The sequence below is a fragment of the Bos grunniens genome, chromosome 7 (genome assembly GCF_055505025.1).
Source record: "Bos grunniens cultivar Pamir isolate PY7600 chromosome 7, Bosgru_T2T1.0, whole genome shotgun sequence".
Lineage (NCBI taxonomy): Eukaryota > Metazoa > Chordata > Mammalia > Artiodactyla > Bovidae > Bos > Bos grunniens.
The window spans coordinates 75,167,206-75,192,080 of record NC_141171.1 but is presented as its reverse complement, the minus strand read 5'-3'; the positions used below and the strand labels follow the sequence as shown (position 1 = coordinate 75,192,080).

The window sequence follows — 24,875 nt, the reverse complement described above, 5'->3', positions numbered from 1 at the left end:
TTGTGCCAATCTTGGAAGTGGAAAAAAACACCAAAAGATTTCTTTGATTATTATGACAAGTATAGCATCTTCTCATTTTACAAGCTATCTGAATCTCTACTGCTAAGAATTTTCTATTTCCATCCTATGCCCATTAAAAAAACTTTTTTGTTTAATTAAAAAAATTTTTTTGGCAGCACTGAGAGCCATGCAAGATCTTCATTCCCTGACCAGGGATCAAACCTGTGACCCCTGTAGTGGAAGCTCGGAGTCTTAACCACTGGATCACCAGAATTATTATTATGATTTTTTAATGAACTTCCTGTGTTTCTCATTGATATGTAAAATGTTCATGTAATCTGGATTTCAAAAAGTTACATTTTGTTTTTTGTCTAATTAGACACTCTTTTACCACAGATCTGTAAATGCCTACATAGTAATCTAACACAAGAATGTGCTGAAAAACAAATTAAAACAATTTCCCTATATTGTTTCAACTGTTGCTTAAATTTTTCAAATCATGAATGACTGTGGTAACATCAGTTAAATATGCAGCAAAGACATGATTACTTCCTCAGGATAAGAATCTAAAAGTAGAATTGTTGGATCAAAGGATATATACAATTTAAAGGTTTTCTGATACACAGGGAAATGTATGACATAAGAGAAGCACTAGGCTTTTTTAATATTGTAAACTACCTTCTCTTGTTGCAGAAGTGAATCCATTTGCAATACTTTTTGTTGTAGTTCTTCATGTTCTTGTTTTTCAAGAATAGACCTCTCTTTTAAGCTTTGTATCTCAGAATTTAGATTTTCGTCCCGTTCTCTGTTCCTATTGATGAGGTCTTCTAGAAAAGGAAAAATATTAACAATGGTGTAGTTAGATACTAATATTACCTTTGAAAAACCCAGCTTCCCAGGGTGGTTCAGAGCATAAAGAATCTGCCCACAATGCGGGAGACCCAGGTTCGATCCCTGGGTTGGGAAGGTCCCCTGAAGAAGGGAACGGCAATCCACTCCAATATTCTTGCTTGGAGAATTCCATGGACAGACGACCCTGGTGAGCTATAGTCCATGGGGTCACAAAGAGTCGGACACGACTGAGTGACTAACACACACACACACACACACACACACACACACACACACACAGAGGTCAAGTACTTCCAAAGAGGGAAAAAAAATTCTGAAGTTCCTGTCATTATTACATATAAAACAGTATATACGTTATATAATAAAAGCCTCAAACCTAGCTCTATGTATCTACCAATTTTAAATGGCTACCCAATGAGGAGGTCAAATGTATATATTTCAACCAAGATAAGCAATATAGTCAAATAAACAGATAACAAATATCATAAAAGATAAAAATTCCCAGGCATAAAACAAAATTTTCATTGTTGTTCATGTAATTATTTAAAGTTGCTATAACATATCAGTACTTTTAAAAACTATCATAGGTAGTATTTATCTAAAGAAAATAGTACTATAGACAGTAGAATACCTTTTTCTTCTTCAAGCACCTGGCATTTAGACTTCATGTCTTCTATTTGTTTAGACAATATAGTAATATTTTCCTCAAGAGACTGCTTAAGGCTTAAAACTTCATGATTCTTCTCTTTCAGATTTTCTTCTAACTGGGCAATATCTAGCTTGTATTTTTCCACTTGATCTGATGCACAACTGCATTAAAACAAATTATATTGAGGAGCACATCTATTTAAGCAGAGGCAACATTAAATGAAAAGAGATGAAAATGATGTATTCATCGCACTTCAATAAAACAAAGTCCAAAAACTACTCTTCATATTACCTTATTTCTTCAATGTATTCTAAGAGCTTTTCTGTTTCAGATTTTTCATCAATCTTTTCCTTCTCTATTGAAACACTAAAAAAAAAATGCATACATTAATATACACAATAATCATACTTACTCTGTACCAGAGTAAGCATCTCTGGTACAGGGTAAGCCTCATTCTGGTACAGAGTAAGCTTACTCTACAGAGATGCTTACTCTGTGCCAGATACTGTTCTCTCAGGCAGGCTGACTCTAGGTTCTAAACTCCTAACCATTAGTTTGTGTGACCGCTCACGTTGACAATTTATGCAAGTAGGAGGCTCAAGTTTATTGTTTATTTTTTAAGTGAGAAAGCTTTCCAAATATATTCTGACAAAAGGATTATGATGATGAGAGTCTGTATACAGTTATAGATCTGTAACACTCTGAGTGTATTAGAAACCACCTTTCCTGTAGCTTTCTTAGAATCCCCACCCACCACACATACAAAATAGAATTTTGTGTGCTTCAAAGTCTTTCTTCCAGGCTGCCTTTTATTCGGTTACTTATTGACAAAGGGGCAAGGGGCTTTAGTAGATGTCTTACGAAAGGACATATATGAATGGTCAATAAGCACATAAAAAAGATGTCTGAAATTAACAGTAACAAATTGAAAACATAGATGATATACTATTTTACATCCACTAGAAAGGCTGAAATCAGACAGGCTGACAAGTATCAGTGCATATATGACTGTCAAGTCGATTCAGTCGTGTCTGACTCTTTGCAACCCTATGGACTATAGCCCACCAGGCTCCTCTGTCCGTGGGATTCTCCAGATAAGAATACTGGAGTGGGTTGCCATGCCTGCCTCCAGGACAAATATTGGTGAGGATATGGAATGAATGGAACCATCATGCATTGTGAAGTGGGAGTGTAAAATTGTATAAACTCTTTGAGCTTTTAAAAAAGCATTACATGGGACTTCCCTGGTGATCCAGTGGCTAAGACTCCATGCTCCCAATAAAGAAGGCCCAGGTTCAATCCCTGGCCCAGGTTAGATCCCACATGTCACAACTAAAGATCCTGCATGCTGCAACTAAGACATGGCACAGCCAAATAAATAAATAAACAACAAAACAAACAACATAGAAAACATACGTGCATACTATGACCTTGAAATTCCACTCCTAGATACTTACTCAGAGAAACAAAAACCTTTGTCTACAAAAAGGTAAATATAGTAGTCTTATTGACAATAGTCAAAAATTGGAAACCCAAGTACTGATCAATAGGAGAGTAGTGAACAAATGGAGGTATATTCGTATAGTGGAATACTACTCAGAAATGAAAGAAACATGTAATACACACAATATGGATGAATCTTGACTCTGCACTTTCAATACAAAGCGCATGGGTTTGAGACCTGGTCAGGGAACTAAGAGCCTGCAAGATGTGCAGCATGTCCAGGAAAAAAAAAAAAAGCCACATATATACATACGTGCATGCATGTGATGATAAATATCCCCAAAAAGGTCAAATTAACTTACAATGATGGAAGTCAGAAAGTGGTTGCAGGGGTGGGGGGTAACTGTGGGGAGGAACAGGGAGCAGGAAGGAGCACGAGGGGACTTTCTGAGGGAATGACAGTGTTCTCTATCTTGTTTGGGTGGTGGTTACATAGGAGTACACAATTGTCAAGTCACTAAAATGAATACTTACGATCTCTGCATGTTACTATATGCAAATTACAGTTGAGTAATTAAAAGAAGTCTAGGATTGTAAATTAATCATAGCTTCCTGTATCAATGCTTCTCAGTTTCAGTCTCATTACAACCTCCATAAGATTATGTGCCTTTCCTCAACACTGATACAGAAGATGTACAAACATAATACATTCATATTTCTTTTCAGCATAAAATGTTGGGGAACGATTAGGGTTCAGCTGTTACTTAGGAAGAGAAATAGGGCAAGTAGAGGCAGGCAGTGAGATGAGTATGGAGTAATAAGCAGCCAAGAAAGCCAAGTACAAAACTGGTTACACAACGTAACCTCTTTTCTTTTAGTCACTCACAGTTTCCCCTCAAGTTGTACTATTTTCTCCTGAGACTCCACGAGGTTCTTCTGGGTGAGCTGCAGCTTCACCTCCATGCCTTCTTGTTTAGCCATCATGCTCTACACAACAGAAATACCTGTTTTAGGAAATGAGAACTTGTTCAGATCCCCAGTTCCAGAAAACTTACCTAAGGTATCACTCACCCGCATCTTGGTTTCTCTTTTGTTTCTCAGTTTCATCAACTCAAGGCTTAGAATTCTCAAATTCTTCTGGTTATTATCTTCAGAAAACTGAGTAGAGCAAACACATAAAAAATTGAGAAATATTTTCTACTAAAGTTGTGTAAAAATCACTTAAGTATTGAGTATTCTATCTATTATAGGGACTACTATTTGCTTACAACATACTTTAGTAGAGAAAAGTATCCTTAACCCACACCAGGATTACTGGCTTTATACTACTTCTATTCTTGTCCCTCCTTTTCCTTCATGGGACTTTCTGGTCTACTTTTGAAATCAGCTTCAGTGATTATTTATCTGTATATGCTGGGAAGTCTACTGTGTGGCTCTAAAACAAGATTTTTGCAGAGTTTTGTCTGTAAAAATTGGTTAATTCAAGTGTGTTTGCTTAACAAACTGCATTTGCATTGTTTCATCTACTTCGAAATATGCAGACTACAGGGTCCATCACAGGCCTAATAAATGATAATCTCCCTAAGTGAGGCTCAGGAATCTGTCTTGCCTGTGCTTAATTCTTATGCATCCTTACTCCCTTTGTAAGCAAAGAGCCCAGCATGTTATAGGCCCTGAATAATAGATTCTTATTAAGCTGAACAGTGATTTACAGCTTCCTTCCACTTCTATAAAAAGGAGGATGACCATGTTAAGTCCTTTAAGATCTATTAGTTTATTGATAAACACAATTTATCTACTGAGCATATTTAGTCCACACATTTATTCATTTTCTACTGTACTCCCAAAGAGATTTAAGACAGAGGCCTGCTATCATGCTATTATTTATTGCAGAGAAAGATCTTTAAAGATACTTCTAGATGTAAATTCTAAAACGTTATTAGTGGTCTTACTAATTGGGAGTGACTTTGAAAGAGGGTGAGAAAATGTCAGATGTTAAAACAAAAAGTAAATGATTGTTTATATTCTCCTATGTGCCAGGCACCATAATAAACAAGATGCAATAATAATTCCTATTGGGAGTGGCTTAATATTTAATATACATTTATTGACATTAAATGACTAAATTAGGCCTAAAATTCCCAAACAGCTCTATGAGGAAAAAAAAAAAAAATTGCTTTTTATTCAATTGTAAAGATTATGAGGTTCAAATACCTTAGATTTTAGGAGCTCATTAGTCCTGGTTAATTCAATAAGCTGTTTTTCCAGTGAAGCATTACTTGCAGAGAGAGAGGTTTTTTCCCTGACGGCAGCGTTTAGCTTTGCTTCCATCTTCTCCACCTCAGCTTCCAGATCCTGGATCCGCCTGTCCTGAGCTCCACGCTCCTGCACAAGAATGCGGATCTGGACAGGAACAAGGAGATGAAATTAATAACTCCCGTATTACTGCCAATACAGTTACTAGATGCTGTCCTGTGCTGTTCTTAGTCCCTCAGCTGTGTACAACTCTTTGTGACCCCATGGACAGTAGCCCGCCAGGCTCCTCTGTCCATGGGGATGCTCCAAGCAAGAATACTACAGGGAGTTTCCATGCTCTCCTCCAGTACTAGGTACTAATGATAATCAAAACATTAAAGTTCTAGAAAAACCTCTGATTGTGATATGATGTTCTTCAATAGTCTTAGCTGTTTGAGCAATCATATTTACTTTATGACACATCTTGAAAATCTGTAAGCATTTTAAGAACAGAGAATTCAAACTGCCATAAACTTCTAGGTGTAATTATACTGTTTATTTACTTTTAAGGCATTACTACCTATAAAAGTTCTTCTTTTCTCTAGTTCTAATTATAGGAATTCAAATTACAGCTTAAAATGCGAAACACCTTTATTTCTGGGAAAACAGAACAGGGCTTATGGGTAGGGTGTGGTAGGCATTAGCAAGCCATCATACTGATGCAACTAATGGGTAAAAACCAAAACGAAAATAAAAAACACATATTTGTCAACAGGAAATGTGGAAGCCAGAAGATAATGAAATGTTTAAAATGTATGGGAAAATCTGCCAATATAAAATTCTATTCCCAATGAAAATAGCCTTTAAATATGAAGGTGATATACAGACATTTTTCAGAGGGAAAAAACAAAAAAGAGCTGAGAATATCTGTCAACAGTAGAACTGCACAACAAGAAATATTAAAGGAAATTCTTTAGGCTGAAGGAAATGATCTAAGGACTGACAGACTGACAATAAAGGTAACAGAAAAGGTTTACCATGTAAACATTAGATAAATGAAAGCTGGCAATGGCTAAGTTAATATTACACAAAGCAGACTTAAGGCAAACATTATTACTAGTAACAAAGAAATTTTATGGTCAAAAGGTTATTTTAAGAGAAGATATAATCTTAAATTTTCATGCACAACAGTAATATTGTAACAAATATACAAAGTCAAAACTGACAGAATTAAAAAGAAATTAATCCACAGAGCTGAAAGTCTAAAAATACCTTTCTGAGAACTACTAAACACACAAAAATATCAGTACAAATAATAGATTTGAAGAAAACTATTAAATGACTTGAACTAATTGATGTATATAGACCACTATAACCAACAAGTGCATTTACATTCTTTTCTAGTGCATATAAAACATTTACCACAATACACTTTATGGCTTCCCTGATAGCTCAGTTGGGAAAGAATCAGCCTGCAATTGCAGGAGACCCCAGTTTTGATTCCTGGGTAAGGAAGATCCGATGGAGAAGGGATAGGCTACCCACTCCAGTATTCCTGGGCTTCCCCTGTGGCTCAGCTAGCAAAGAATCTGCCTGCAATGTGGGAGACCTGGGTTTGACCCCTGGGTTGGGAAAATCCCCTGGAGAAAGGTAAAGCTACCCACTCCAGTATTCTTGCCTAGAGAATTTCATGGACTGTAAAGTCCATGGGGTCGCAAAGAGTCACTTTCACTTCACTTCAAAATAGACTTTATGCTCGGTATAAAAGTATCAGGAAAGCACAGCTATATTAAGTCACATAAAAAGCATTCTCTAGGGGCGGGGAATAAAAAAAAAAAAAAAAGCATTCTCTACTCTTACTGGCTTTGTATTCAAACTTATCTCAGTATTCTAAGCCAATAATACTTAACTAAAAATATATCAAGCACCACTTACATATATGACTGTGAACTAGATACTAGGAACTGAACGAGATTTAAGATTCCCAACTGTAAGAGTCTTTATTCTTACATTATTGGTTTACAATCAATGTCCATAGCATAGTACTATAAAGCAGAAAAAAGAACATTTAAGACTATCTACATCACACTTTTTTCAGTTAAAGAAGTATAAAGAAGGGTTTGTAAACTCAAATGCCTACATGACCAAGTAGACAATACAAAAGAGCCAGGTGAGGACTGACAGCAAATGCGACATCTAAAGAAGGCAACCCAGGTAGATGCAACCTATTATTACTTTTAGAATGGATAAGCAACAATGTCCTATTGTATAGCACAGGGAACTGTATGATCTCCTGGGATAAACCACAATGGAAAAGAATATTAAAAAAAAGTTAAAAAAAAAAGAATGTTTTTGTGTAAAATGTGTAGAACTAAGTCACTTTGCTGTACTGCAGAGATTTGTACAACATTAAGTCAATTATATGTCAATTAAAAAATATAATTAAAAAAAAAAAAGAAGGCAACCTTGCACAAGCCTAGTAGATTCCCCTGGAGGGGAAGACAGAAATTGTCCTGTGAGATCTTTTTATTCTGCAACAGTAGTCAGAAATCTGAGTTTGTTTTCCATGAAATTTTGCTTTTAAATTAAATATTGATATTTAATTCAAATTACCCAAACAAACAACAAATACTTGGGGGGGTTAAATAATATATAGCAGCATTTGTAAAAAATTTTTATTCTAAAAGATTAAGTAACTGATACAAATGACTAGTTCTAACTCTGGAACTGCCACTCCCTTATCAGCTATCTCCAGAGACACTTAGTTATTAAATCTCTAAGTATTTACCCCTACATCACAGGCATGTGTCCTCAATAAAATGATAGCTAATGTTATTAAAATAGATACAATAAAGGATCAGAGAAACAAGGGCAGAGATTTTCAAAGTTATCTTGACATATTCCTGGCCTAAGCCAACATTTAACTGTAATCAATGGAAAATTTTAATATGTCTACCAGAAAGAGTTGGTCAGTAGTGGAAATGTAGAAAAAAGACTGCCAGAAAAGCAAAGCTGGCAGTGACCTGCCTGGCCCTGCTTACAGAAGTAAACAGGTTTTTTATAAATAGCTAGTGTGAAGCTGCTGTACAGCAGAGAGTTCAGCTCAGGGCTCTGTGATGACCTAGAGAGGTGGGATGGGAGGGAACCTCAGGAGAGAAGGGACACGTGTATACACATAGCTGATTCACTCTGTTGTATGGAGGAAACACAACATTGTAAAGCAATTGTACTCATCCATATACATACACACACATATACATATATGTTAAAAAAAAAAGTAAGCAGGTTTTTTAGGTTAGTTTTGCTCAAAAAGATTTATTCTACGGTAGAAATGCACTGTTCAGTGTCGTAGCCCCTCTCCACAAGTGCCTATTGAGCAGGTGAAGTGCGACTAGTGGAACTGAATTCTTAATCTTATTTAAATAGTCACGTGTGGTGAATGGCTACCGTATTGGACAGTACACACGCAGTTGGTCATTTTATCCTTGAGAAAGGATATACTTTAGTGCAGAGATGCATTAAGTTAGCACTCCACTGCAATTCAACTAACCTGCTAGGATTTCATGCTTACCAAGCAATTCTCTAGGTAGTTACTATCTTAACACAGAGATTAGCATGTAGGAATAGTGTATGCTATGAGGAAAGGTAAACATTTGATCCACATACAAACTAAAATACTGAGCTTTACTTATCAGTTTTTCATGACATAGATGATCTTATATCCCTCCCTTAGTATGCTAACTGTATACTACATTGACAATCAAGGTCTACAATATGGTATCAAAGCCAACGATTGGTTACCCTGTGGGTACCAGTCTGGATGGTACATATGTTTCATTATCTGACTCCTCAAACAGCAATAGAATCCTTGTCTATGTTTTTCAGTAACTTAAACGTATTGCTCACCTCTTTTTCCAACATCTTCAAATCTTTATCATTCTTCTGAGATTCCTTCTATTTAAAAATCAAAGAACAGTGACAATCAGCTTTAAGTGCCACAAATATCATACCCAATTTTGATTTTTAGTAGTCAGGAAAGATTAAGGGTTCTAAAAGATTAATTTCTATTTTAAACATTTCATTAAATCTAGTAAATATTTTGTAGGTGATTTATCTAGCCAATGAAGGAGAAGTTTCTTCAAATCTTAAAATATTTCAGGTTTGAATGTTTTTAGCCCAATAGATTAGACTTTTGCTAACAAGTTCAGTGAAAATAACAGGTCTTCTTTTCTAGTGTTAAATAATACATTTTGAGTATTTTATTATACTGTCTCAGAAGAAAAAAAAGACTTTTAAAAAGAGATATCAACTTAAACCTAGATCCACAAAACAAAAAATAAAACAAATGCAAAGACATAAAGAAAAACTGAAATAGTACAAACTGATTCTAATCTACTCATTGCCTTTATTCTCAGTAAGATGTGTTTTTTACATATCTTTTTATATTCACCAGTCTTTGTGAGATAATGGCCAAAAACAGAATATCTATCTTTTCCATCTACAGATGAAAGAAGTCATAAACATCTTGAACAAAATGCATTTTATATATTTCTAACATGGCGGTTGGCCTGTCACATGTTTAATCTCCCACCTGATGGCATTTTCTAGGAAGGTCAAGAAAATGAAATAGGCCTTCCTTGAAGGCCTATTATGTAGGAGTTTAACACAAACTTGTATGTAATTTAGTTTTGGTTTGGGAATTCTGCAATTAATTTAAAATTTCAGAACTGTTTATCCAAGAAATTCAAGTCAAGAAATTTACATCAATTTCTAAAAAAGGATGCTTATATCAGTGCTGTCCATAAAGATATAATGTAAGCCATGCACATATTTTCAAATTTTCTGATAGCCATATTTAAAAGAAAAAGTTTTAATAACACATTTCACTTTACCCAAAATATCAAAAGTATATTTCAACATGTCATTAGTATAAAATTATTAGCAAGATATTTTATACTTTTGGTACTAAGTCTTTAAAATTTGCTGTATATTTTATACTTATATTATTGTTTAGGGGCTAATAGTGTCCTTAAGTAGTCTTTTGCGATTCCATGAACTGTAGCCTGCTAGGCTCCTCTGTCCATGGGATTTCCCAGGAAAGAATACTGGAGTGGGTTGCATTTCCTTCTCCAAGGGATCTTACCGATCCAGGAATTGAACCTGTATCTCCTGCATTGGCAGGTGGATTCTTTACCACTGAGCTACTAGGAAAGCCCATTTTATACTTCTAGTACATATCAATTCAAGTGCTAAATTTTCAATAGAAATATCTAACTATATTTATTTATTTTAAAATATTTACTTTATTTGGCTGTGCCAAGTCTTAGTTGTGGCACGCAGGGTGTTTAGTGGTGGCTAATTTTATTATTATTTAATTTTAATTAATTGTGTAGTTAGAAACTGATACTTGATTCTGTTGATATTTCTAATATCTAACTATATTTAGACTTCACAAAACATAGAGATGAAAAAGTAGATTCACATATCCAAGTTATTCCAAAAACACGTAGGAAGTACAACTGAACTGAATATCAGTTTTTAATAACACATTAATTAAAATTCAGTTCAGTCAGTTCAGTTCAGTTGCTGAGTCGTGTCTGACTCTTTGTGACCCCATGAATTGCAGCACGCCAGGCCTCTCTGTCCATCACCAACTCCCAGAGTTCACTCAAACTGACGTCCATCTAGTCGGTGATGCCATCCAGCCATCTCATCCTCTGTCATCTTCTTCTCCTCCTGCCCTAATCCCTCCCAGCATCAGAGTCTTTTCCAATGAGTCAACTCTTCGCATGAGGTGGCCAAAGTACTGGAGTTTCAGCTTTAGCATCATTCCTTCCAAAGAACACCCAGGACTGATCTCCTTCAGAATGGACTGGTTGGATCTCCTTGCAGTCCAAGGGACTCTCAAGAGTCTTCTCCAACACCACAGTTCAAAAGCATCAATTCTTCAGTGCTCAGCCTTCTTCACAGTCCAAGTCTCACATCCATACATGACTACTGGAAAAACCATAGCCTTCACTAGACAGACCTTTGTTGGCAAAGTAATGTCTCTGCTTTTCAATATGCTATCTAGGTTGGTCATCCTTCCAAGAAGTAAGGGTCTTTTAATTTCATGGCTGCAATCACCATCTGCAGTGATTTTGGAGCCCCCAAAAATCAAGTCTGAGACTGTTTCCACTGTTTCTCTATCTATTTCCAACGAAGTGATGGGACCAGATGTCATGATCTTAGTTTTCTGAATGTTGAGCTTTAAGCCAACTTTTTCACTCTCCTCTTTCACTTTCATCAAGAAACTCTTTAGTTCCTCTTCAGTTTCTGCCATAAGGGTGGTGTTATCTGCATATCTGAGATTGATTGATTACTGCTATTTCTCCCGGAAATCTTGATTCCAGATTGTGCTTCTTCCAGCCCAGTGTTTCTCATGAGGTACTCTGCATAGAAGTTACATAAGCAGGGTGACAATATACAGCCTTGACATACTCCTTTTCCTATTTGGAACCAGTCTGTTGTTCCATGTCCAGTTCTAACTGTTGCTTCCTGACCTGCATATAGATTTCTCAAGAGGCAGGTCAGGTGGTCTGGTATTCCCATCTCTTGAAGAATTTTCCACAGTTTATTGTGATCCACAAAATCAAAGGCTTTGGCATAGTCAATAAAGCAGAAATAGATGTTTTTCTGGAACTCTCTTGCTTTTTCTATGAGCCAGTGGATGTTGGCAATTTGATCTCTGGTTCCTCTGTCTTTTCTAAAACCAGCCAGGAATCAGCAAACTAAAATGGACTGGAATGGGTGAATTTAACTCAGATGACCATTATATCTACTACTGCGGGCAGGAATCCCTTAGAAGAAATGGAGTAGCCATCATGGTCAACAAAAGAGTCCAAAATTAAGTACTTGGATGCAATCTCAAAAAACGACAGAACGATCTCTGTTTGTTTCCAAGGCAAACCACTCAATATCACAGTAATCCAAGTCTATGCCCCAACCAGTAACGCTGAAGAAGCTGAAGTTGAACGGTTCTATGAAGACCTACAAGACCTTCTAGAACTAACACCCAAAAAAGATGTCCTTTTCATTATAGGGGACTGGAATGCAAAAGTAGGAAGTCAAGAAACACCTGGAGTAACAGGCAAATTTGGCCTTGATATACTGAATGAAGCAGGGAAAAGGCTAAGAGTTTTGCCAAGAGAATGCACTGGTCATAACAAACACCCTCTTCCAACAACACAAGGGAAAACTCTACATATGGACATCACCAGATGGTCAACACCGAAATCAGATTGATTATATTTTTTGCAGCCAAAGATGGAGAAGCTCTATACAGTCAGCAAAAACAAGACTGGGAGCTGACTGTGGCTCAGATCATGAACCCCTTATTGCCAAATTCAGACTTAATTAAAATCAAATAATGCTAAGAATCTAATTTTTCATTTTCAAGTGCTGAGTAGCTACATGTGGTTTACCACTTTCATACTGGACAACCACAGTTTTTTTTTTTTTTTTATAAGAGATTTAGGTAATTGTCAAGTGAATAAACAAGAATAAGCTTAGCTTATAGCTTTGGTTTTCTAACCAAAGAGCTTGGGAACTCTTTCCCAACTCTGAATCTTTTTCACATTTAAATACCAAGTTGTACAAGTCCTTAAGAAAGTACAACTTGCTTTATGAACTAACGGAAACAGTAATAGTACACTCCTGCACAAGTCCTAACATAAAGATATTAAGGATTTAATTTCCTCCCACTCCATGGCAGTTTCTGAATGGCAAACCCTTGTGGACATTAGAATGGTTTTTTCTTTTCCTTCATCAATATTTACCCTCCCCTTACTTTGTAAAGTCAAATCATGATAACTCAAAAAATCAAAGCATTACATAATTTTTAAGGGCTCACTAGGTATTATATAGCTTATCCATCTATAGAAATGACTGAGAAGTGGAGACCATTTTGTAATTCTGAACTAAGGGTACATTTAAACACAATATATTTAGTAATGACATAGGCTGATAAGTAAAACTTACTAGAGTTCCAATGATAATGTTTTACTCATTTATAGATTTATTGATTACCTTAATTTATAAACTGAACTTACTCTAGTCAAATATAATACCTTTCAGAAATGTTTTTATGATACAGTTGATGAACCAGCTGGAATATAAGGGCACCTCACCTTTAATCCTGAAGTCTTGACTTTTCTTGCTGAAACAGGCAAGGTAGTTTCTTTGTCAACGTTAAGATTTTGTTGTGATTCTGCTATAAAATGAATTGTACAGATCATGTTTCGTGCTTACATGTTTGAAGTACAGACAAAATACCAATTCCCAAATTCCTTATAGAAACTATTAGTGAAGCAATATAAAATTATTCTTTTCTTGATTGTACATTTTCAAGTAATTAGTTGCACAAATGACACATTTCTTTACACATTTTAACACTTTCTTGATTTTCCTAATATTCCCTCTAATATTCTCCAAGAGGATTAATGTGATTACCAAAAGGAAAACTACATGTCTATGCGAGTGTCTTACTTAATTTTTCTGGTTATATGACAGTGTAATGATAAAAGTGTTATTCAGAAGTCGACCCTTTTGTATATCAATTAAGAAAATTTAAATATAGTTGTAGCTTCATATTTTTAGAAATGTTATAGCATCTTTAAATTTAAATAATGTTATCCTTAACTTCAAAATTTACAAGATCATATAACCATTATTCTATTTTGGGATCCATTACCTTTTTGCTTTTGAAATCTTTGTGACTTCTGAAAGGATACTGGTCCTTTCAATACTTCTGAAGTTTTAACATCATAAGCACCTGGGGATGGTGCACATCCTAGAAGAAAAATAAAACATTAAAATCTCATCTAATGTGACTCACATGTTAACATGTTTTACAAAAATCATATATCATTTATATGTGGAATCTAAAAATTAATACAAATGAATCCATATGCAAAGCAGAAACAGATTCACAAACACAAAAAACAAACTTACAGTTACAAAAGTGTAGGAGGTAGAGGGATAAATTATAAGTATGGGATTAATACATACAAACCACTAGACATAAAACAGATAAACAACAAGGATTTACTGTACAGCACAGGGAATTATATTCACTATCTTATAATAACCTATAATAGAAAATAAGTCAGAAAAAATATAATTGAGTCACTTTTCTGTACACGTAAAACTAACACAATATCATAAATCAACTATACTTCAATTAAAAAAAGTAATAGTAAAGTGAGTAGCATAAATGTAAAAATACATTAATAAATTTCTTTCCTAATTAAAAAAATGACATAAAGTAACTTATTCACAAAACAGAAACAGATTTCAAAAACAAACATGTACCAAAGGGGAAATGTGGAGAGGAGGGATAAATTAGAAGCTTGGGATTAACACACACATAATACTATATATAAAACAGATCTCCAACAAAGACCTATTATATAGCACAGGAAACTCTACTCAATATTCTGTAATAATCTATATAGGAAAAGAATCTGAAAACCTATAAATATATGTATAATTGAATCACTATGCTGCACACCTGAAACTAACACAACATTGTAAATCAATTATACTCTAATACATTTTTTTAAAATGCTTCATTTTCAAATGTAAAATTAGCACATTTGATATTATAAAGTAGGCCTCTCTGTGAAGAACAGTATCATTATCTTCCCAGTGATATTTATTTCAGTTAGGTCAAAGGAACACAGACAACTCAGCAAAACAACAAAGACAGTCTTGGGATGGACATGTCCAGTCTTGAGATGAACATGTCAGAACAAGCAACACAGCTATTAGTAAGAACTGAATTAAGAAATAAAATATTTGGAATCAAATCTATTCAAAGAGAGTCACTGAGATTTTAGAAATTATGCTACTAAAAATGTCTAGCCCTTAAGATTTAGCTTGGAATAAAAATTTAGTGATGATCCATCTGTGTCTAATATCAGTACATTAGGAAATCTATAAAGCCATGCTATGCAAAGTACAAACTACACTAGACTGTATTTCTGTGTTCCAGCAATTTATACTGTATAACCTCATGTAACTAGAGTCTCAAATCAAAGGTATTTCCATGTACTTATGCAAAGATGACTTGAGATCTGGCTCTTAATTACTTTAGATCTCAGTCTGGATGTCACCTCTTCCATTTTCTCCAAATGCCCACATCAAGCTAGAACCTCCATTCCATAGCAGCTTGCATGTACTATTGCTATTGCAGAACTTCCTGCAGTTTTGTAATGGCCTATACTAATGTACTTAACCATCTCCCACCTTAGACAAAACTGCCTGAAGTTAGGGACAGTCTCAAACACGTCCCTACCCTCAGTATTTACCTCAAGGTAGAGTTTAGTAGTGTGGCAGAGAAAACAGAAAGTCACTGGGGATGTAGGATTGGGAACAGAGTTTTGTATAGTAATCAGTTAGATTAGGGTTCAAATCCAGATTTGTCTGCCAATCCGGTATGATAATTTTATACCTATAAACTGCCTTTACCAATCTTTCTTCTTTTACGCCTGAATGGGACATTCAAAAGAAATTCACAAGTCCACACCAAAAGCAATAGTAAATCTGGTATGATAACAGTATGGGCCAGGTACTTTGTAGCCACAGGGAGAAAATGATGAATAAGAACATTATACTCTCTCCTTTTCCAATCTAACTTTAAGACCCTTGGAAAGTTATTTCTATTTGACACTGTTCTTCATTCATGATACAGGGCTAAAAAAATAGTATCTACCTCATACTTTGGTTGTTTGGATTACTGGAGTAACATAAAAATCATTGCAGTGCCTAATACACACACTAAGCATCAAATAAATGGTCACTTATTATTAGTAAAGCTGTGAGCCTCAAGTTTTATGTAATTGTCAAAACCAGTTCAATATATTATAAAGCAAACAAATCTCCTAAAAGGACACAATGACATAACTCAGAGTAATTCTTTGCATGTTTGACAAATTATATGGTGCTTAAGTCTTTAGTTAAAAAATAAGCTTGTGTTGATCCAATTCTTCACTGGCCTTCTTTTGTGAGCAGGGTGATGCTCATTTCCGTTTGTATGTTATTTGACAGAAATTAAGATGTAATGAGAGACTTAAAAAGTGTACATTATAATGGATAAATCATGAGCTGTGATGTTAAGTTCTGTCACCTGCAGGCTGCTCAGTAGTTACAACCCCCCTTAGTTTCCTCACCTGTAAAATGAGAACAATTGTACATGCCTCCCCTGGCTGTTGGAAAGAATAAACCAGACCCAGTAGGGAAGACCTTAGCACAGTCCCTGAATACAGTTAGCATCCACTGGGCTCAGGAGCACAGGATGGATTCATGCAGGCCTGGTTTCAGGCCCCTGTTCTGCCAGTTCGGTTGTATGACAGTGAGCAAATGTAAGCTTCCATTCTTTTATGGATAAAATAATGAATATTACGGATTTGGGGGAATTGCTCCCTTTACTTCATCTATAGTGTTTTCAGTAAGTGCTACTGCCATAATTTTATACCTATAAACTGCCTTTACCAATCTTTCTTCTTTTACGCCTAAATGGGACATTCAAAAGAAATTCACAAGTCCACACCAAAAGCAATAGTAAAATATATGTATGTGTATATACGCACACATATATACAAGTGAGGACTCCGGACTTGATCAACAGCTACCAATGCTTCCTAATTCCTATTCCCTTCCCTTGGCTTTAGCTTCTCCACAGCACTAATTGTATATTGGCTGCATTCTCCAACTGAATTAAACTCCATGGAGCAGAGACTTTGCTTCGCTCACTATTATATCCTTAACCTCAATAGTGCCTGGCAAGTACTAAATGTTTAGCATGTGTTTCAGGAAAATGGATCGATTTAACGAGCCCCATCCCAGCCGTAAAAATCGCCTATTTGCCTCTGATGAAGGGAACCCAAGCAGGACAAGGGGCGTGAGAGCATATCCTGTTCCCCAGCACTTTTTCCCGTACGCACCAGAAGGGTCATTGAATCGTTTCAGGGGCGCCTTAGGGAAGGACATGCTGACGACCAGCTCCGCAAAACCGAAGATTTCTACCGGTCTACGGCTACTATCCTGCGGGTTGTTTAGGCCTGTTGGCTTCAAATTCAAATCGCCCCACTTAACTCCCGCCCACCGACGTCAGCCAATCGGAACGCCAAAGACCAAAAAGCTTGCATCCTCGGCTCTCGCTGCGTTCAATTACTTGACCCGTTTAGGCCACCATCCAATAGGAGGCTACTACTGTCTCCTCTCGCTCACTGGCCCAATCAGTACTGGCGTTACTCAATTGTAATTACTCATTAGCCGCGTTTGCGCAAGCGCAGTTCACACCAGCGAGTTTTCCGTCGCTTTTGACGTCATATTGGTGGCAGTGTAATGAATTCTAACTTCTCTGGGTCCACCCCTCTTCCATCGTTCCTTAGATGCGAACTTTTCTGGATTTCAGTTCCTTAAACCCGGGTCCTGCCGGCCTCCTCAATGGCCAACTGAAAGGGAAACGCGCACTCAAGCGGAGACCGCAGGTTACATTTCTGCGCATGTGTAGTGACCCGAGCGGAGACAGCCGGGGTGTGGCTCAAGGCGGGGATTCCGGGCGTGAACTCCGCTTGCTCGGTGCCACCGCTTCCGGGAGGCGACTGGAGTATGTCAGCCCCGTTTGAGGAGCGCAGTGGGGTGGTTCCGTGCGGAACGCCGTGGGGCCAGTGGTACCAGACCTTGGAGGAGGTGTTCATTGAAGTTCAGGTGCCGCCAGGCACTCGCGCCCAGGATATCCAGTGCGGCCTGCAGAGCCGGCATGTAGCGCTGGCCGTGGGTGGCCGCGAGATCCTCAAGGTAGCAGCTAGGTCGGGGCTTGTGCTCATTTTCTTCCCGGCCTCCCCAAATTCCGGAGTCCTCAAGTTCATGGTTTCCGTGGAAAGATTGCTGGAAGGCCGTTAGGCCTCTCTGGCTGGCTGAAGGGTGAATAAGATTGCCCTGATTTTGGCCTGGTCAGAGCCCCTGACCTCAGGGCCGTTCGTTGTTTGAAGTTGGCATGAAACTAGCCAGTTTACCTTGCTTTGTTTGTAAGCCAAATGAAACTCCTCTGCGGGTCTTCACTGAGAACTGCCTAACTAGATCGTTGAAGGAAAACAAATATTTTTGACATCTGTACCTCCAGGCACTGATCTTGGTGCTGGGAGGACCGCGGTGAACGAGCCAGATACTGTTCCTTTACGCAGGGAGGCATAATTAAATCAATAAATATATAGGAGGTTATAGGAAATGAAAAACGAAAATAAAGATGCTGGGTTGAGGATTTGGAAGTGATGTCCGTTGATTTATTTTCTCATCTAAAATTGGAAAAATTCTGTAAGTTTGTGGAGTGTTTAAGCCAGTGGTCAAGAAGTTGTGAAGAAAGTAATGGATATCCCTTTTATTCTTATCAGTATCCTTTGGGTCTGGGACCCATTTCTTCCTTGTTAAAATGTATAGTTTAATTCAGTTAACTTGAAGTTAGATTTCTTCTTCAGCTTAGAAGCCCCAGATATTTGATGGCAGTGTTGTGTAATGGTGAAGGGAGACTGCTTGAGAGTATACCTGGCTTGGCCATTTTCCCAGTTGTAACCTTGGGCAAGAGATTATTCATTTTCTAAGCCTTCATCCCCAAAGTGGGATAATTATAGTACCTTTCTCATAGGATCATTTTAAAAGTAGCATGGTATCTATGAGTGAAGAGCTTGGAGTAGGTAATAACTAATATGTAATAAGCTTGCACTACATGTTCCTATTATTATCTTAATATGAAAGTGTTTTGAGTGTCTCAGAAAAGGAAGATTTATGTGAAAGACACTGATTTATGTCAGCTTGGCTCTTGATGACCTTTCTGAATAGTTGTGCTATTTATAATTTACTGAATGGTGATTTCAAATTACATTTCAAATTTACTTTAGTAATTGCAGTAACCTAGGGAATTTGGCGGAGAAGGCAATGGCACCCCACTCCAGTACTCTTGCCTGGAAAATCCCATGGACGGAGGAGCCTGGTGGGCTGCAGTCCATGGGGTGGCGAAGAGTCGGACACGACTGAGCGACATCACTTTCATGCATTGGAGGAGGAAATGGCAACCCACTCCAGAATCTTGCCTGGAGAATCCCAGGGATGGGGGAGCCTGGTGGGCTGCCGTCTATGGGGTCGCACAGAGTCGGACACGACTGAAGGGACTTAGCAGCAGCAGCAGGGAATTTGGCAATAACTCTGTCTTTAGGATTTTAGGTACATTTATACAAGTAGTATTCACACCCCCCCACCACCCCCTGAATTGACATATGAAAAGACTGTTTTCTTTTTTTAATGTGACATGTTAATTTCATTTCCGAAAGCTAAAATTTGGTAAGTAGCAACAAATCAAATTGGATTTGAGCAGGTGCAATCTCTTTTAAACTTATATTTTACTTAGTTCTTTCTTAAAACAAGAGTTTCTGAAAAATCAGTCACAACTCATCTGACATCATAGGTATATACGGATGTGTGTGCTTTCATTTTTTTTTTTCTTTTAATGCTAAACTGCCTTACAAAGAGATTGAACCAGTTTTTTTTTAAAGTTTATATTAAGATATTTTTCCTTAATATCTGTAGGAGAGTTCTTTTTGTAGTTTATTGGTAAAGTTAACACACTTCAGATGTTGACATCACATTTGACCAATCAGTAGTATTTCTTCATCTTCTAAAAATTAAGGAGCCCTGATCTTTTTGTAGAGTGCTCTGTGTTGTTTACTGTAGTATATACTCCATCGTGTAAACTAGGTTCTCTTTTACTCGCTAGGCAGGAACTTAGGGTTGGCCACCTATCGATGTGTTGAAATGGTAGAAAATTTGTTCTCCCTACTCTAAACAAATTAAGTAGTTACATGTAGATTAGATAGGAAATAAGGGAAGTCTTAAATCCGGAAAACTTTATGAAAATTAATGGAATTTCTTTTAGTACCTCATATGTTTATTTTTCAGGGCAAACTCTTTGACTCTACAATAGCTGATGAGGGAACATGGACTCTGGGTAAGGGTAATCTATTACATTTCTTAGAATCTTTTTAAAAGTTAATTTTGTCTTGGAAATTAGTATGTTTCCCCCTGCTGTAGATTTGCAACTTTGTAAGCTATAGTAATGTATTGAAAACAATTGTATGTCAACATTTCCTAATTAGATTTCTGAAAATATAACTTAATGATGAACTTTGATTTCTTTGTGATTTTTGTTTGTTTGTTTAGAGGATAGAAAAATGGTCCGTATTGTTCTTACAAAGACGAAGAGAGATGCAGCAAATTGTTGGACTTCTCTTCTAGAATCTGATTATGCAGCTGACCCTTGGGTGCAAGACCAAATGCAGAGAAAACTTACATTAGAGAGATTTCAGAAAGAAGTAAGTCAGATCAGTTGAAGAATATGTGTAGTTAAACATCTTAAACTCATAGAATAATTATTACTTGAAATCAAAACTCAAACGTCATTTTAAAAAATTGCTAGCATTCTTCAGATAAATTTTTTCAGTTTAATGGTTAGAAAACTGACTGGCCTTTCTATATAGGGATTTAACCTCACCACCCCACCCCTGCTGCCCCAGAGGAATTTATCTGTACCACTGTGATATCTAAGTTTAAATTTATTTAGTTTGCATCAGTAGTTCATGAATAAACTGATAAAAATTCTCTCAGTACATACGTCGTGTAAAAAAGTGAAAGGCCCTTTAGTATCTCCCATTTGGTATCTCTGTCTCATTCTCATCTCAATACATTGAGTTTATTTTGTTTTTTTTTAATATAAGTGGAGGATCACACAGTATGTATCATCATGTAGCTTTTTCATTTAATAATATGTCTTAGGTCTCTTTCCGTACTAGTACATGTGGATAAAATTCATTCCTTTTAATTGCTTTAGAGTGTTTCCTAGTTTAAGTGTATTATTTTTACTTAGCTCTTCCTCTTTGATGAGATTTAGATTTCTCTGTGTCTATTTCAAACAAAGTTTGTGCTTTCATCTCTGAAAATACTCACATTTTCCTTTAACATAGCTATCTAGGAGAATTATTGGATCAAAGCACTGTTAAAGTTTTGATAGATAATTTCTACATAAATGATGATGATTCCCAAATGTATGTCTCTAGCCTAGACTTTTTACAGAATGTCAGAACTGCGTATCCAGCTGTTTACTTAACATCTTGGCTGTTTAACAGACATATCCAACTCAACATATCCAAGTGAACTTCCTAATTTCCCTCACACATTTATTGTGCCTTCTCATCTCATCTGATAGAAACTGGTTGTTCTGATGGAACAACATTGGGGAATCATCCTCCACTCTTCTCTTTGTCTCACACCCTGCTTGTCAGGAGCCTTACTGTCACGGTCTTCTAGGTATGTTTAGAGTTTGACTGCACATCACCACCATTCTACCACCACTCTCACCTGGACCACCTTTAAAGTCTTGCTTAGGTTAGTCTAATGACCTTCCCCCTACCCGGTTTTCTTTTTGGCTTGAACTGGGTCTTCATTGCTGCACACCAGCTTTCTTTAGTTTCAGAAAGCAGGGGCTCTTCTCTAGTTGCAGTGCACTGGCTTCTCATTGCGGTGGCTTCTCTTGCTGCAGAGCACAGGCTCTGGATGCACGGGTTTCAGTTGTTGCAGCACAGGAGCTCCTTAGTTGGGACTTGCAGGCTCTAGAGTGTGTAGGCTTCAGTAGTTGCAGCCCATGGGCTCAGTAGTTGTGGCTTCCTGGCTCTAGAACACAGGCTCAACTGCTCCTTGGCATGTGGAATCTTCCCGGACCAGGGATTGAACTCGTGAACCCTGCATTGGTCAGGCAGATTTTTATCTACTGTGCCACCAAGAAAGTGTTTCTTAATGACCTTTTAATTGTTCTCTTTACTTCTACCCTTGCCAAGCTGCAGTCTTGTGAAAATAGCAGCTAGAGCAGTCCTTTTAAAATGTAAATCAGACAATATTACTTCTCAGAACTCTTTCACTCAAGTAAAAGACAAAGTCTTTTACAAGGCCCAGACTCATCTGGTCCTCCCTGACGTCTCTGATCTCCTGTCCTGCTGCTGCCCCTCTCATTCATTCTGCTCTAGCCATGCTGGCATTTCTGCCTTTTATTAAACATGCCTGACCATTCCTTCTCTGTCCTTTTGACTGCAGTGCTCTTTTCCCAAAGTTTACCTGATTTCTTCACTGTTTTCCAGCAATTTCTCAATGAAGCATATTTTGATGATCCTATTTAAATATTCTGATTTCCTCATTTTCCTTACTTTACCCTACATCTTTTTTCTTTTCTATAACACTTACTGACTTTTAATATACTGCATCATGGGGCTGACAAACTATAGCCAGCAGTCAAATCCAGCCCACTGCCTGCTTTTGAAGGAAATGTTTTACCGGAACACAGCTATGCTCATTTGTTTGTGTATTGTCTTTTATATAGCAGCAGCAGAATTAAGTCTTGGCCGTGACTGAGACTATGTGGCCTTCAATGCCTAAAGTATTGATATTTACTACTTGACTCTTCACAAAAAAGTGTGCTGGCCCATGCACCAGGTAGCTTAGGGTTTATTATTTGTCCTCTTGTTAGAATATACACCAGAACAGGGATCTTTTGTCTATTTTGTTCACTCTTAAATTCTGCATGCCTTTCATGGTGTCTTCTAAACAGTAGCAACTTAATATATGTTTGTTGAATAAATAAAATGCCTCTTAAACAACTGAAGCCAGAGGTAGTACTTCCTCTATAAGACTGTTACAAGAATTGAATATTTTAGTGTATATATATATACCTCTTAGAACCCTGCCTGGCCTATAATAAGCTCTCAGAAAAATGCTAATTATTAAAATCTGTTTATATACTGATGGTAAAGAATATGTTTGCCCATACACTTGTGAACATTATAATATGCATACTAATCTTCTAAATATTTGTAAATATGAAAATTGAAAAAAATCTCATAGTTTTAGGTTCCATTTTGGCGATTACAGTGAAATTGGATATCTTTTCATGTTTATTGGCCATTTATTAATATATTTCCTTTTTTGTCAGTTGCCAGTTTATATCTTTTTACCATTTTCTTTTTGGCTTATTTATATTTTTCCTTTTAATTTTATCTGAATTTTTTTTTTTTCCATGTCTTTTAGAATCCTGGTTTTGACTTCAGTGGAGCAGAAATCTCAGGAAACTACACTAAAGGTGGACCAGATTTCTCGAATCTTGAGAAATAACTGTGACCTTCTTGCTGCATTTTGTGGATCCTAGCAGATGTTGCCAACTTAATCAGAGGAACAGATTATGTGGTGGAATAAAAATGTGGATACCTAGTTAACAAATTGCAAAATACATTTAAATATGGTTCTAAAAATTGCATTCAAATATGATTTACATAGGAAACATCTTAAATACTGTGGAAACTATTCTATTGATACGTGGTAACTTTTATTTTGGACTTGTTTTTGCTCAGCATGATGTTTTATATGCTGCACTTTACTAATTTCATATTTAGCCTGTATTTTTAATACAAAAAGTTTTAGGGTATAGATCATGTAAAATGACAGGGTGCCTTCAGGGAATATTAAGTTTTTCTTCCAATAACTGTGATGCAGGAATAATGTTCAATAAATTTTTCTAAATAGGAATTGTGTACCCCTTTGTCTAAGTGTACCAGTTCACACAAGGAAATTGTATTACTGAAGAAAATTTTCAGAAAGGAAAAAATAATTCATGAATATATTCTAAGTTAATTTTAAGAGTTACTGAAAATTTCTGAATTAGTATATTATTCTTTGAGAGATGCCTTTATGTCAAGAAATTGAAAAGTAGCTAAAAACGTATCAATAAGAATAGACTAATGCAAAAGGAAGCACTGAAGCAAATTTGGTTATTGGTGAATCCTTTGTTAGGGACAAGAAACACAGTCAATGAGTATAACTCAGTGATATCTTTTTGATCTTCATTGATCCAGGCATATAGGTAAGAATTGTCTTGAAATTTTTTCTTTCATCCTTTTTGTCCTTTCTAATTTTAAATATTTTGAATAGTCTTAAATGTATAGAGAAGTTACAAGTAAAGCACACAGAATTGTCTTCTTCCTGATTCTCCAGGTTTTTGTGTAAGTTGATAACATGATGCCCCATCACCTCTGAGTACTTTAGTGTGTATTTCCTTCAAAGGACATCTCCTACATAGCTTCAAATACAACCATTAAAATCAGGAACTTAGCACTGACACGTTATGACCACCTAATTCTGGACGTTTATTCCATTCAAGTTTGCTTATTGTCCCAGTAATGTTCTTTATAGCAAAAGGATCCAGTCAGAATCATGCCTTGCCTTTTGTTTTATTTCTGTGGTTGTGCTGCACCACTTGTGGGATCTTAGTTCCCTGACTAGGAATTGAACCCAGGCTCCCAGCAGTGAGAGTAATGAATCCTAACTACTGGTCTGCCATGGAATTCCCCATTTCTCACTTTTTGATATCAGGGGTCTTTAGTATGCTTCAGACTGGAAAAAGTCTTCATATTAACCTTGACTTTTATAACCATGACACTTTAGAAGATCACAGGCTAGTTTTGTACATCTATTATGGTGTGTTTTGTCTGATATTTCTACACGATGAGAATCAGGTTATGAATCTGACCGTTGCAGAAGAGAAGTGATACTGTGTTCTTACTGC

At 36.6% G+C, this 24,875-nt stretch overlaps 2 protein-coding genes across 10 annotated transcripts in view; one reads left to right on the top strand and one right to left on the bottom strand.

Moving 5' to 3' along the window:
• The window catches only part of LOC147369840 (hyaluronan mediated motility receptor-like), a 33,578-nt gene extending 16,008 nt beyond the window's left edge, over positions 1-17,570 (bottom strand). For 2 of the 8 annotated variants that reach the window (XM_086413770.1, XM_086413771.1), the window contains exons 1-10: positions 17,164-17,570; positions 13,911-14,009; positions 13,348-13,430; positions 9,086-9,133; positions 5,159-5,347; positions 4,016-4,102; positions 3,831-3,931; positions 1,793-1,867; positions 1,484-1,662; positions 679-827 (exon numbers count right to left, since the gene is read on the bottom strand). In XM_086413770.1, coding sequence (XP_086269896.1) covers positions 679-827; positions 1,484-1,662; positions 1,793-1,867; positions 3,831-3,931; positions 4,016-4,102; positions 5,159-5,347; positions 9,086-9,133; positions 13,348-13,430; positions 13,911-14,009; positions 17,164-17,209 — 1,056 coding nt within the window. In that variant the 5' untranslated portion in view covers positions 17,210-17,570. The remainder of the gene's footprint in view (positions 1-678; positions 828-1,483; positions 1,663-1,792; positions 1,868-3,830; positions 3,932-4,015; positions 4,103-5,158; positions 5,348-9,085; positions 9,134-13,347; positions 13,431-13,910; positions 14,010-17,163) is intronic. The other 6 variants (XM_086413772.1, XM_086413773.1, XM_086413774.1 and 3 more) reach the window with 5 other exon arrangements.
• NUDCD2 (NudC domain containing 2) lies at positions 17,547-23,839 on the top strand. Of its 2 annotated transcripts, none has more exons than XM_086413783.1 (4): positions 17,547-17,712; positions 20,174-20,222; positions 20,435-20,586; positions 23,345-23,839. In XM_086413783.1, the coding sequence occupies exons 1-4, from the start codon at positions 17,614-17,616 to the stop codon at positions 23,426-23,428; spliced, it is 384 nt and encodes a 127-aa protein (XP_086269909.1). In that variant the 5' UTR covers positions 17,547-17,613; the 3' UTR covers positions 23,429-23,839. The 2 variants fall into 2 exon arrangements, with proteins under 2 accessions (XP_086269909.1, XP_086269908.1); XM_086413782.1 differs by lacking the exon at positions 17,547-17,712 and adding an exon at positions 17,773-18,022.
• Positions 23,840-24,875: the final 1,036 nt, after the last annotated feature.

Coding starts and splice junctions, on each gene's coding strand:
- NUDCD2 (XM_086413782.1), top strand. CDS start 17,834: ATGTCAGCCCCGTTTGAGGAGCGCAGTGGGGTGGTTCCGTGCGGAACG. Junction 20,223..20,434: donor TGAGGGAACATGGACTCTGG/GTAAGGGTAATC, acceptor TTGTTTGTTTAG/AGGATAGAAAAATGGTCCGT. Junction 20,587..23,344: donor TAGAGAGATTTCAGAAAGAA/GTAAGTCAGATC, acceptor CATGTCTTTTAG/AATCCTGGTTTTGACTTCAG.